The sequence below is a fragment of the Orycteropus afer genome, unplaced genomic scaffold (assembly GCF_000298275.1).
Source record: "Orycteropus afer afer isolate SDZICR_OR568_19922 unplaced genomic scaffold, OryAfe1.0 scaffold00090, whole genome shotgun sequence".
NCBI classification, from domain to species: domain Eukaryota; kingdom Metazoa; phylum Chordata; class Mammalia; order Tubulidentata; family Orycteropodidae; genus Orycteropus; species Orycteropus afer.
In genome coordinates, this window is record NW_006921677.1 from 8,079,540 (window position 1) to 8,093,653 (window position 14,114).

General features: G+C 35.0%; 1 protein-coding gene across 1 annotated transcript in view; it reads left to right on the plus strand.

The window, feature by feature from the left end:
• Positions 1-14,114, plus strand: part of ARHGAP12 (Rho GTPase activating protein 12) — a 129,746-nt gene that overhangs the window by 99,866 nt on the left and 15,766 nt on the right. The window contains exons 7-9 of the mRNA XM_007942463.2: positions 3,046-3,107; positions 7,556-7,637; positions 13,690-13,791. Coding sequence (XP_007940654.1) covers positions 3,046-3,107; positions 7,556-7,637; positions 13,690-13,791 — 246 coding nt within the window. The remainder of the gene's footprint in view (positions 1-3,045; positions 3,108-7,555; positions 7,638-13,689; positions 13,792-14,114) is intronic.

The following is a 14,114-nucleotide window of genomic DNA, read 5'->3' on the forward strand; positions in this document are numbered from 1 at the left end:
GAGGTGAGGCCTGGGTCCCTTCCTCCCCTTACCTGGATGCTTGGCTGCTGCTCTGCTCTGTTACCACCTCTGGCTTCTTTTTCTCCCGCTTTCCTGGCTGGTGGAGGTGAGGCCTAGGTCCCTTCCTCCCCTCACCTAGATGCCTGGCTGCTACTCTGCTTTGTCATTGCCTCTTCTCCTCTATAGGTTCTGTTTTTACTCTTTTGGAGAACTCTTTTGATGAGCATAAGTATTTAATTTTAGGCAGTCTCATTTATCTAGTTTTCTGCATGTTTACTTATGTTTGGTATTCTTTTTCTCCTATGTTTAGGACCCCTAGCATTGTCCTTATTTTTTCTTCCATGAAAACCTAGTTTTGGGTTTTATATTTAGGTCTTTGATCCATTTTGAGTTAGTTTTTATGTATGTTGTGAAGTATGGTCCTGTCATTTTTCTATAAATAAACAGCTGATTTTTGTCTGTCTCTTCCCCATTTAATGTACGTTGCCGATTTGTTGAAGATCAGCTGTCTATAAGTGTTTGGATCTCTATTCATTTCTTGGCATTTTTGCACTTCACCCAATATTTTAATTTAAAAGAGCTTATAATGTCTCAGATAGAACACGTTCTCACTGGTTTTGATGCTTTTATACTGCCTATATTTCTTTTCCTACTCGCCTTTTTTACATCAAACTTATACTACTTAGCTCAGGTGTCACCTTCTCCGGGAAGCTTTCTCTGATTCCCCTTTCTTACTCCCAGGTTGAATTAGGTTCTTCTCCTACCTGGTTGAGTTAGGTTACCTATAGTTAAAATATACATACCTTTTCATAGCACTCAACACATTGTATGATAATTGTTCCCTGTGGTGGTGTAGTGCCTAAGGCATTTGACTGCTGACCAAAAGGCTGGTGGTGCAAACCCACCAGCCATTTCTCAGAAGGAAGACTGGGCTACTTACTTCCCTAGAGATACTGCCTGGGAAACCTAAGGAGGGGTCGCTTTGAGTTGGGATTGACTCAACGGCAGTGAGTTTGGTTTGGTTTGGTTTTGGTTTGTACCGAAATTTGTGGCAAATTTTGTTCTTAAATGTTCAAGTTAGAGTACTTAATACTTAAAGCATTGGTACTTGGGTCTTGATCCTTGTGAGGATTTGGTGAAAGTTCTGGACTCTCTTCATGAATGATACATACACATGCACAGTTTGTACCAGTTTCAGGTTATTCATTGACTCAGTCTTCCTATTATCCCTGGCCTATCTGTCATTACTGCTAACCCCATCCATTTGTCTTCCTGATTCAACATCTGTATTTCCTGCCACCTCTTCTTTACTCTGCAAAATTCCAGCTTTGCTATTTTAAATGCAGTTGATTCCCACCTCTCTGCCCTTCTAATTGTTGTGCTTCCTAGCACAGATAACCAATGCCTACCTACTGAGGTTAATGTTTTACTTAGTTCCCCCATCATTGAAAGATTCCCTCTGCTTATGAAAGGGTTAGTGAATTGAGAATGTTCTTAATTATCCTATACTCCTCGGAAGGAAGATTGGGCAATCTACTTCTGTAGTGATATCACCTCAGAAACCCAAGGAGGGGTCGCTATGAGTCGGGTCCAACTCGACAGCACATAACAACAACACATACTTACATCTGTGTAATTGTTATAGAGGCACCAGAGAGCACTTACGACAAGTATCAGACTTGCATGTATCTGAGATCTAACCTGTGCTTTATGAATAAATTATAGTAAAACTTCATGTAGGTATTCCTCAACTTCCCAGTACACCAAAAATATGAATGAACACTAGAATTTGTCAGCTTTGTCTATAACTGCAGGTTTTTATCAGACGAGGAAAAACTTCCATACATTACCTTTTAGATATTACTGAAAAAATATTAAATGTTATGTTTATATTGCATATAAGACAAAGATTTATTTTTTCTAAAATGCATTGAAGGAACTAGCTGAGCAATCAGTTAAGTAGAGAAATTCTGAATTGAGGATTTGTGTTTCTATTTGTGTGTTTATGTGTTTCAGTTGAAGTAAATTTTACTGTGTGTCATGTTCATACAGTGCTTACTAATGTTGGTGCTTACTTTTAGGCACTGACTCATTTTGATTAAATATATTTGGATATAGGAAACTAAAACCAATGATGAAATGCTTCTTTAGTTCAGTCTGGAAGAATTTTAAGATAACATTTACTCTAATACATTGGCTTTCACCTTCATAAGGTTTGATGATAAAGCTTGTATTACTTTTTTTTTTGACATCAGCTGACTAATCAATCCAGTTTGTCTAGAGCATAACTCACCATTCATAATATAATTAAGGAAACACATACCAAGTTTTCCATGCCACAGTAAGGCCAGTTCTATATATAATACCAGTTACCTTTGAGTAATTCATTAAATACAGATTCTACATTTGTTTTACTTGTTGTTGTTATGTGACATCGAGTCAGACCCCACTCATAGCGACCCCTCCTTGGGTTTCTGAGGCGGTATCACTACAGAAGTAGATTGCCCAAACTTCCTTCCGAGGAGTGGCTGGTGGGTTTGAACTTCCAGCCTTCTGGTTGCCAGTCAAGTGCCTTAGGCACTATGCTGCCAGAGCTCCTGTTCTGACACAGTAGATTAGTATATTAAGTCATGTCCACACTACTGTCTATCATTGTAAAATAACAGCAAAGTAAATAATGTTCATTTATTTTTTGCAGTTCTTTATCACATTGTATCAATCATTTTGAACAGGAACACAGATAATTCTCCAATGCTGCTTTGTAGCATTCATATGGAAATCTAATGTGTTAGCAAAATACCTGATGGCTATTACATAAGGAGAAGAGGAAGTGATTAATTATAAAATTACTGAATATAACTTTACAGAATTACTAGGAAGTTATATTCTTAATGGACTCTCGAACTGATTATATTACATACTGACTAATCTTTTCTTTTAAGCTAATTTTTAGAGTACCAGATCATTTTGTTTCAATCATATATAAGAACTTAGACCTCACTGTCTATATGAATGGTATATAAACAGTACTGTTCTGTTTCATAGGGTCAAGAGAAATATGGATTATTAAATGTAACAAAAATTACTGAAAATGGGAAAAAAGTTCGGTAAGTACACCAACCATTAATGTTATGTTTCATCTGATTAAAATAAATTATTAATGTAATTATGTTCTAGTAGAAACAAAGAATTCATGAGAATTTCTAATCATATTTTCTGATATAAGGTATGTCACATTGTCATGAAGTATCTTAAAATTCTCTTTTGTCTTGATATTTTTTAAAAAAATAATATTAAATTCAGTGTAAAGGCAGAGGATTCTGAGGAAGCCTTAACTTTCTTTTAAAATCATTTTATTCCTTTTTTTGGGGGGGAGGGATAGATAATAAATGCACATGGAAAAAAAATAAAGGTACATAAAGTTTTTACTGAAAAATCAGTTGCCCATCCATCAGTTCCTCTCCCAGAGGCAACTATTATTATTTTTTCTTTTTTGAGATTTTTTTTTTTAAATTTATTGTGACTTGGGTGAAGATTTACAGAGCAAATTCACTTTCTATACAGCAGTTCACATATACTTTGTCTCATGTCATTGACCACAGTTTACCACAATGCAACAGCTCCCCTCCTACTTCCTCCCCATAGTTACCACTTCCCAGTGTCCATCCCTCCATACTCTCCTGTCCCCTGAGCTGTCTCCCTGTGCATAAGCAGCTCTTTCTCCCATGATTGTTCTCTCCAGGGCGTGTGTAAATGTTTAACTCACATGCCTGTACTTTGTTTGGCTAGAAACCACAGGAGTGGGTTCGATTCCAGACCTGAAGGGCAGCTAAGGGCCATAGTCTCAGTGGTTCCACCAGGCTCTATTGGACCAGCAAACCTGGTCCCAACCATCTTTTTTTTTTTTTCCCCCCCTCCAAATGATTTTGAGTTTTGTTCCACATTGTTCTCCCTCTCTATCCAGGATCTCCTACATCCCTTCCAAGTAGATGACAGTGGTAGCCGGGCACCATCTAGTTCTTCTGGTCTCATAGTTGTATAGGTTGCAGATCGGATGGTGTACCAGTCGCGAGGACTGATTGTTTCCATTAATTTTGGTTTTCTTCTTTCTTCTTTGCTCTTGATGAGGAGAGACCCATCGTTGCATCTAGATGGCATCTTGCTAGCTTTTAAGATCCCAGTCGCTACTCGCCAAAGTAGGAGGTGGAACATTGTTTTGTATAGTATGTTATGCCAATTGAGCTTGATGTCCCCTGTGACTATGGTCTCAAGCCCACAGGATCAACTACTCGGTGGCTCTGGGTAGCTGGCTGTGACCAAGCAGTAACCACAACCTTGCCCTTTGTCAGCTCTACTATACACCTGGGGATTCTGATCATTCACATAAACTTATAGGACCATTGTCTGCCAACCCTATATATGATCTTGGATACACTCCCTATTTCATAGACACACCTAATCGTTTAGCCTGTCCACCTATCTATCCATCCATATACCCATGTTTGCCTTCACTGAGAACTCAGTACTGTATATGCAAAAGGGTTCATATTTGTTGTCTGTATTTCCCATGTACCTCTCTATGTCTTTCTCATCCTCAATGCTGCCATATTGGTCACTCACATTTGGTACATTGCCCTTCTCTTCACCCAAATCAATATCTATCTCTATCTATCTAACAACAGTCCCTCCCCTCCCCTCCTACCCCTGGTAACCAACAAAGAAAATTTCCTTCAATAGATAAACCTTTCCTTAACTTTTACAATAACGGACTAATACAACATTTGTCCTTTTGTGATTGACTTATTTCACTCAGCATAATGTCCTCCAAGTTCATCCCTGTTATGTGGTGTTTTGCGGATTCTACATTATTTAGCGTAAGAGGCAACTATTTATTAAGTCTCATGAGTTCTAGTGCTTTCTTGCAGAGATAGTATATATATGTATGTGTTTGTATGTACCTAGATTATAGTTTTAAACACATTGTTTCAACAGTTTATGTTGGATGGATGGTTCCATTATGTTTAAAGCTGCCATGTTCTTTTTGACTACTACATTGTTCCATACTGTATGATTATATTATGGTTGATTTAACCCATTCCCTATTGGTAGACATTTAAGATGTTTGAAATTTTTTGCTGTTATAATGTTACACTTACCATGTTGCGTAATTCACTTTGCAGATATGCCTATAGGAGAAATTTTTACAAAAGTGGAATTTGTAGGTCATGTGCAGTGTCTTTTTGATAGTGTTCTAGTTGTCTTCAATTAAGTCACAGATTGGAGATTTGAAAAAAATGTAAAACAATGCCACTCTTCTTTTGAAACTTCTTTTTGTATTACAAAATGTGGATTTTTTTTTCCTGAAAGAATGTTATTCATGTTAACATGTAACAGTTTTTTAATTTTTCACAGTAAACATCTGTATGTATCTGTTTTTCTGTCTATGTAAACAGAAGGTCTTTGGACTATTTGATAATTTTTTAATTTATAGGAGTTCCCAAGTCAAGAAGTTTGAGAACCACTGTTATACAGGAAATTAAAAGATTATTCTGCATTTCTCCAAAGTAGATATACAAATAGCTAACAAGCACAGGAACAGGTGCGCAGGAATATCAGTCATTAGGAAAATACAGATAAAAACCACCACTTCACACCTGCTGTGATGGTGTTGGTGAGGATGTAGAGTAATTGGAACCTGCAGCCATTGTTGGTGGAAATGTAAAATGGTATAGCTACTGTGGAAAAACACTTTGGTGATTCCTCAAGACCTTAACCATAAAATTATCATACGACCTAATATTTCCACTCCTAGGTATATATCCAGGAGCTCTGGTAGCATAGTGCCTAAGGCACTTGACTGCTAACCAGAAGGCTGGAGGTTCAAACCCACCAGCCACTCCTCGGAAGGAAGGTTGGGCAATCTACTTCCATAGTGATACTGCCTCGGCAACCCAAGGAGGGGTCGCTATAAGTTGGGGCCGACTCGACGGCACATAACAACAACAACAACAGGTATATATCCAAAAGAATTGAAAATAGGGACTCAAACAGATACTTATGTGTCAGATCTCATAGAAGTATTATTCACAACAGCCAAAGGGTGCAACAACTCAGGTGTCAGTCAACAGATGAATGGATAAACAAAAAATGGTATAAATATACGATGAAATATAATTCAGTCATAAGAAGGAATGAAGTTCTGATACACACTACAACATTGAAGACATTATGCTAAGTGAAATAAACTAGTCACAAAAGGAAAAATACTAGATGATCTACTTATATGAAATATCTAGAATAGGCAAATTCAGAGACAGAAAGTAAATTAGAGGTTACCAGGGAGTAGGGCAGGAGGGAAATGAGTTTCTGCTTGGGTGATTTAAAAAAAAAATTTGGAAATAGGTGATGGTAATGGTTGTACAACATTTTGAATATTATTAATGCCACTTAATTGTACACTTAAAAAAATGGTTAAAACAGCAAATTTTGTTATATATTTTACCATAATTTTTTAAAAAGACTATTTTGCTCAACTCTATGTGAATAAATTTGAAAATGATGAATTATTTTCTTAGAAAAACATACATTACCAAAAGTATTCCAAAAGAGAGTCACAGAAAAAAACAACAATAAAAATAAAGAGTGTGACAAAGAACTGTTTGCCCTGTTGTTGTTGTTGTGTGCCATTGAGTCAATTCCAACTCAGAACAACCTTATAGGACAGAGTAGAACTGCCCCTGTAGGGTTTCCTAGGTTGAAATCTTTTTGGGAACTGATCGCCAGGTCTTTTCTAATACAGAACCCCTGAGTGGGTTTGAACTCTACCTTTCGGTTAGCAGCTAAGTGCTTAGCCATTGTGCCACCAGGGTTCCTCCTGTTTGCACTACGTATCCCCAAAAGGATGAAAGAGAAAAATAAAGACCTAGTTTTAAAAGTGAATAATCCTACCAAGGAATAATTTAAGGAACAGATAATTACAGTATTTGTAAAGCTATTTCAGAGCACTGAAAAGAAAAACTTCCAAATATCAAGATCTAGGGAAAAAAACAGTTCAGTTAAAGCATGTTTATAATGTTCCTAATATCTACTGGCTACTTAGTGCAGTCCAATTAGGAAGGGAGGAGAAAACCAAAAAAATATAAAACAGTCTCTATCTATAAGGAATTTGGTGAGGTTAGCATGTTGGTCTAATTTTTAATCATGAATAATAACTCTTGCCAAAATAAAGTGTTCAGTTTGTGTTAGTCTAAAATAAATTAGTGTCCTTGATCACTGTTGAATTAGTCTCATGTGATCATGTTTAGATATATCATTCATAGCTATTCTGAGAGCTTATCTCTGTAATTCTGTTTGTTTGGGGGCCCTTATGGCCAGTTGGGGACCATAAAATGATTATTTCCATTAGCATTATATCCCCAACAAAACCAATTAACATGTCAGTTAATGACTATCAATTGTGTTTAGCACCGATAATAGCTAAGTATGTTCTAAATTTTAAAATGTAATTGGAAGAACTGGGTAGTGTGGCTTTAATTAGTCATCTTTATAATTACAGAAAGAACTGGTTGTCTTCTTGGGCAGTGTTGCAGGGTTCATCTTTACTTTTTACCAAAACTCAAGGAAGTAGCACAAGTTGGGTAAGTATTTCTTTTTGGAGGCTTTAAGCATTTAAATTATTTGAATATGATTGTACTTGAATTTCAGAAAGTAATTTCCAAAGGTCTACTAACTATAGAACTGGTGTATAAATGAAATTTTCTTAAAGATGCATTTTGAGCTATAAGAGGAAGAGGATTAATTAGAGAAGCCTAATTAATTGTGTTATTATAATGAATAAATTTTGTTTTATCAACTGCACTGGAATTTGGGGCCTAGTACTTGGGCCTCAAAGAATAAATACCCTTCTTGATTCAGTAGCAAGATGTTGATGCTTTACTGTGTTTATGACTTTGCTATTTCAGGTATTTAGTCAGAAAACAAGCAATAATGTGGCAAGCCCACCTTGAATTGTGATCTCACCCCTTGGATACTAATCAGTGATTCAGGTGTCTATGTCTATGTGTAATATTGGCCAGTTATTAGAAGAACTAATTTTGAAACATTTTTGTGTTGCGTATTTACTATCATTATTCCTCAGTCATTTGTATTACCAATTCTAAAAATTATAATTTGGGACATACCATAATAACTAATATTTTTTGAATATATGATATGTATCAGCATTGTTTCAAGTGCAGAAGATTATTATGTCTATAATGATGAACATCTCTGGAATAGGCACGGCACTGTGTATCATTCCTTCCTTTTATAGGTGAAAAAATGAGGTATGAAACAATTAAGTTCCTCAAGGTCTCAACAGCTATTAAATGTCAAATCTAGCTTTAGAACTTGGGTACTTTGTCTCTGGAGTTCATGTTTTGTACATTTCTAGAATTGTGTGGTAATTAAGGCTGAAGTGGTAATGACTTAAAGAATATTTAAAATGAAATTAATCTAAATATTGGATCTGCTTTATATCCTATCTTAACCAGTATTTTCTTAGAATTACTAAGTTTCTTTAAAATTAATAGGCCTTAAAAAATTTAATAGGACTTATGGACCATATGTTAGATGAAAGAGAAATCCATTTATAACATGCAGCCAAATTTTAGTAATCTACATTTGTAATGCAGCCACGTAGCATTGTTCAGAACCAGAAATGCCAATGAGCTTATTAGTCTTCAAATGTTAACCTAAAAATCCACACGAATTGAGCATGAGTGTGAACATCCTGGGACTTTTCTTCTGTTTTGCTTCACTAATCCTTTGATCTGCTCTTGGTTCAGTCAGTACAATGGAAATGACTTCTGAAATGCTTTCCAAATTAAAAGAATTGAAAATTTGTTCAACTTACTCTAAAGTAAATTGCTATTATGACTTTCTCCTTTTTCCCCAGAGGGAAAATGTTAAATGTTTAAATGTTAAATGTTTTTATGTTAATGCTTTTCTAGAAGACAGTGTAATTATTTCTTCCTTCCTACTTATGGCTCAAGTTTTATTTGAAATTAAATGAAGGAAAGAAAAGAAATGGAGAAGAAATTAGAGATTAGTAGTGAAACAGTACCTGTAGAAAGCTAAATAATGGCCATTTATATAATTCATGGTGTTTAAAGATTAAAGGTTGTGGTTTGTATAAATAAAGCAAGTCGGTAGAGCAGTGTACTAAGTGGGCTATGGTTTAGGTAGACAGGTTTGTATGTGATAAAAAGAAAAAAGTTTTTTAAAAAATTGAAGGTGTTCAATGAATAGCCCCACATGCAGTCATTAGTACAGAATAGTTGCATTTTATTTAAAGTTTTCACTCTTGAAGACCTTATATAATTCAGAACTGGTAATTAAAACTAATCCTGACAAAGGACATGAGATGTTTCTGTTAATCAGTTGACGTGTATTACAATGTTTCAGTAGTTGAAACATATTTTAAAATTTACTGAGCCAACCTTTGAACTTGTAGAATTCTTAATGATTTTTTTTTAAATTTAGGGATTCACTATGTGCATTTTTTGCACTTAAATGAAAGTTTACTGTTATTTTTATATTCTGTCCTTTCAGATTGACATAGTGAGATGAAATTCAGTCACACTATGTTTTATAGTCTCTAAAAAGACAAAGCAGATGTAGGATGTGGTAAAATGCTTATTATGCATTTCAATTCTTGATTTTTATTTTATGGCAAATTTAAAAACCTCAGACTGTCTTGCTTTTCCCATTCCCATGTTAACAAGGAAATGAAAACTAGCTTAAATAGCCTATGTAGAAGCAAGTAAGATTATATGATTAAAAGGTAAAGAACATGTACAGTGTATTTTGGTGTATATTATTGTATATTCGTAAATACCAGAATTTGCTGTTAGATGCAGGATTCTCCATTTGTTAGTAATTAGAGTTGTTCACAAGGGATTTAAAAGAATTGTTTCTGTGCCATATCATCAATTAGATTTATTGTAGGGAAAATATATTCAGTGGAATTATATTTTACCTGAAGTTAAGATTCTAAGTCTGATAACTGGTCCAAAAGACAAAAATTATCTACAGTGAAAATTGCCTTTGAATATTCTTTAGGAACATTTATGTTAGAAGCTCACTTCTAGCAGAGCTGACTTTTTTTCTCTGGTGTTGGAAGAGATTGCTTTTCTTTTAGTTGAGATTGGATGGTTTATGTTAATGGGCCATATTATAAGAGAAGTATGTTTCTTTAAACATTAGAATCACATTTAGTTCATGAAAATAAACTGAGATCTACTTGAAGAAGTAACAGATGGAATCACATATTCTTTTTAGGGCGTATACTCATGGATAGAATGCTGAACAGAATCATTCACATTTGAATTTTTTTTTTTCAAATCAGTCATGCTTTGTTTTTAGTTTTTGCTGAGCATGTATAGTTGAAATTGAATAAGTGAAATGCATGTGTGTTGCATGCAGCTCTGTAAGATAAATTCTACGTAGATGATATACCATCCAAAAATCTACTGAGCTTGTCCTTTTCTTTTAGAATTGATACCTTCTAGATGCTGTCCGCTAGATTGTTTTATCAGTAATAGAAATGTATACTTGCTTTCTCCTTAAGTTGTTTTCATTTTGTTTGTTCAACAAACATACAAGCCTGCAGTGTTCTGGGCATTGTGTTAAGCCTCTGAGGGTTTATAGTTTATATAAGATGTATATTATAGGGGGTATTGTTTATGAATAATAAGGTAAATAACATGGCCCCTGTCTTCAAAGTTTACATTGTAGTGGAGAGACCAGCAAGTGAACAGCTACACTACTTGACATACGCTATGTCCCCTCTCAGATATCATTCATCACATTTCTTCAGTGTTTTAAAAATCACCCCACAAATACCTGCTGGTATTCAAAAATTTGTTTATACTTGTTTTCAAATCTCTAAATATAGTCACTTTTGGGGGCCATGTAATGGTGTGGAGAGCTGTTCTGTGCATTGTAGGATGTCCAGCAGATGCCAGTAGCACCCCTGCCCCTCTAGTGTAACAACTAAAAATGTCTCCATGCATTCTAAATGTCCCCTAGAAGACAGAATTCCCTTTGGTCCAGAAGGCAAGCTAGAGGATAGGGCCTCTCCTGATAAAAGACTTGGAAAGCGAGATCAGAGGACATTGTCCCACAGGTCATGAGCAAGAAGACCAGGGATTTCTGAGAAGGGGTTGAGTAGGTGGTGGAAGCCTGGACTAGACTTCTTTCTGTAGTTTTCTGTTCAGTGTAAACTGTTATAAAGCATTTCATCTTAAAAGTAAAATATATGAGTTTATATAACAACTTAAGACAGAAAATATTTTAAGATAAATTTTAGGACTTTGCAAAAATATTTGAAAGTTTAGCTTTGCCTGTGTTGTATGTCTGCTTATAGAATTGTTTTTGTCCTATCGAGTTCCATTATGTTTTTCTCTTATGTGTCACTTTGCCATTTTGCACTGTTATGACATCATCATTTTCTTCCCTTTTTCCATCAAGTCATTTTGCCAACAGGGCTCAGTCTCTGAGCTCTTGCTTTCGCTGCTTTCTTCTTGGAAAAATTCTGTCAGTCGCCGGCCTGCTGTCGCATATGTAAAATCTGATCCTGTTTCAGCTGTCACTGTATGTGTTCTTGTTGCATGTCTCTTGCCACAGTAATTCTGTTTTCTTTGCCATGAATACATTGGGGGGGGGTGATTTCAATAGAGAAAAGTGGGAGTAGATTTTGAAAAAGAATAAATAGTAAACAAGAAATTTTGCCAACCAGACTGAATAGATTTTTCTGACATTCCATGTCAGGTCGTTGTACTTCTAGTTGGTTCCTCTATCTTATTTGTCCCTTAGGTTATAGTTAACCATCTACAGAGCATGTAACAAATTAATTTTTGTCGTTTTGTTAAATAGATAAATTTACATTTTATAACTTGATATTTATGTTCAGGAAATTATCGATACCCATTACAGCATTATGGTTAATAAAATCGTAATCATGTATGTCTTTTGAATGACTAAGTGTACTTAAAAAGGTAGACTTTGTAGAATGCAGTTAAAACTTTTTATTGTGGTTTTTATTATGAGTCTACTAATAAATTCCATATGATACCCTAAATTTTGTTTCCATTCCACTAATAAAGTCCGTATGATTCCTAAATTTTGTTATGTTTGTTATAATGAGTTCATTCTTTAAGCCCACACAGCCAGCTGAAATGATGAAGTATAAAAGGCACAGAGATAACAAGTGAAGTTGTACCACTTATTAAGTGTGAAGAGTAGAGTTGTTGACCTTACAGTTAGTGAATAAGTTATCATAGGTTGGTGGGTAGAATCCATTTCTAATGATAAACATGATTTGACTTGAAATGAACACTTTTACATGATAAATATTTTAGCAAATGAAATTTCCTACAACAAATCTTTATGAATTCAAGATTACAATTCAACAGCCCTTGGAGGTCTTGAAGCCGCCAAACCTTTCAATAATATAGGACCACTATTTGCTATTCTTAGTTAACAAGACTTAAGCAGAAATTTAAATTAATGATGGTAAGATGCAAAGTAAGTGTAAATTTAACATAAATTTTCTGCTCTTTGCTAGACTTCCTTATTCCTTATCTATTTAACAAAATATATTAGCTAGTTAACTGCTTTTTCATCCCAAACCACCCATGGCAACTATCTTCCCATTCTTTTCACAGTTCCTCATTAAATTGCTGGTGCTTTATGGCATCAGACTTTTATTATAATTTCTGACAAAGCCTGGGTAAAAGAGCTTGGGATTACTGTTTTATGTTTTCACAAGTTATGATTAGTTGCTGACAAAATAGTCTGTAAGAAGGTAAGTTGAAAGCATAGACTCGAGTGGAGAAATGTTTATTAGATGGAAGTCACTTGATATTTACCAGATATTATTCATAGATATGGCAGCTCTGGTAGTGTAGTGCTTAAGGCACTTGACTGCTAACCAGAAGGCCGGCAATTCAAACCCACTAGCCACTCTTTGGAACGAAGATGGGGCAATCTAATTCCTTAGTGATACTGCCTCAGAAACCCCAAGGAGGGGTCACTATGAGTCAGAATTGACTGAACGGCAATGAGTTTGTTTTTTTTTGGGTTTATTCATACATATATAAGAATATTGTCTTGCCTTTTTGAACATGCCATTTCACATAGCCATATGTAGTATAGGATAAATTCCAAGAAAATAGAACTGCTGAGTCAAAGGATACATGTGTTTGCAAATTTGCAAATACAGTATTGCCAATCTCCTTCCTCCTGTACACATTATATGAGAGTGCCTATTACTTCGTAACTCACCAACATAGTTTTTTCATCACACGTTTGTTTTGATTTGTTTGCCATTCTGTTGGGTGAGAAATTATTTCAGTGTGGGTTTTTTGTGTTGTTTTTATTTTTGTGTTGTTATGATGGAAGTTCAGCCATTTAATTTCTTTTTCTGTAACCTGCACATTCATATTCTTTAGACATTTTTTCAATCGTAAAATGAGAGTTGTTATTTTATAATATAGAAAGAGAAGAATCTGAGCTAATATTCTATTTGATTTATTGTTAATAATAAGAAATTGGTGTTGATTCTTTTTTGAATGCAAGTATGGAGATTGAATATGATATGAATATGAATATCACATGGACGTTTTTCTTTTTTTTCCCAAAATGAAGTTTGGGAGTAATCAGTCTAAACCAGAGTTCACAGTGGACCTCAAGGGGGCAACAATTGAGATGGCATCAAAGGATAAATCCAGCAAAAAGAATGTTTTTGAGGTAATATTTTGTTTCTAAGGATAACTCATATTTCTTGACTGTAGTAATTGGATATTCTATGTTTTTGAATTATTTGGAAATAGTCTTTCATTGTGACCACTTAAGGCAACATTTTTATTGTGATTTAAGAAAAAAAGCTTGGTGTAAAAATCAGATACTCCTTTGCATAAATTACTGTAACTCAGACTGTGTGTTACAGACCTTTGTTTTACAAATTGTGCATTTCCCCAGCAACAGCAGAAAGGACATGTTTCCCCTTCTCTATGGATGTTTAAGAATACCTTAACCCTCCCTCCACAAAACATTAAAGACTTTCCATTTTG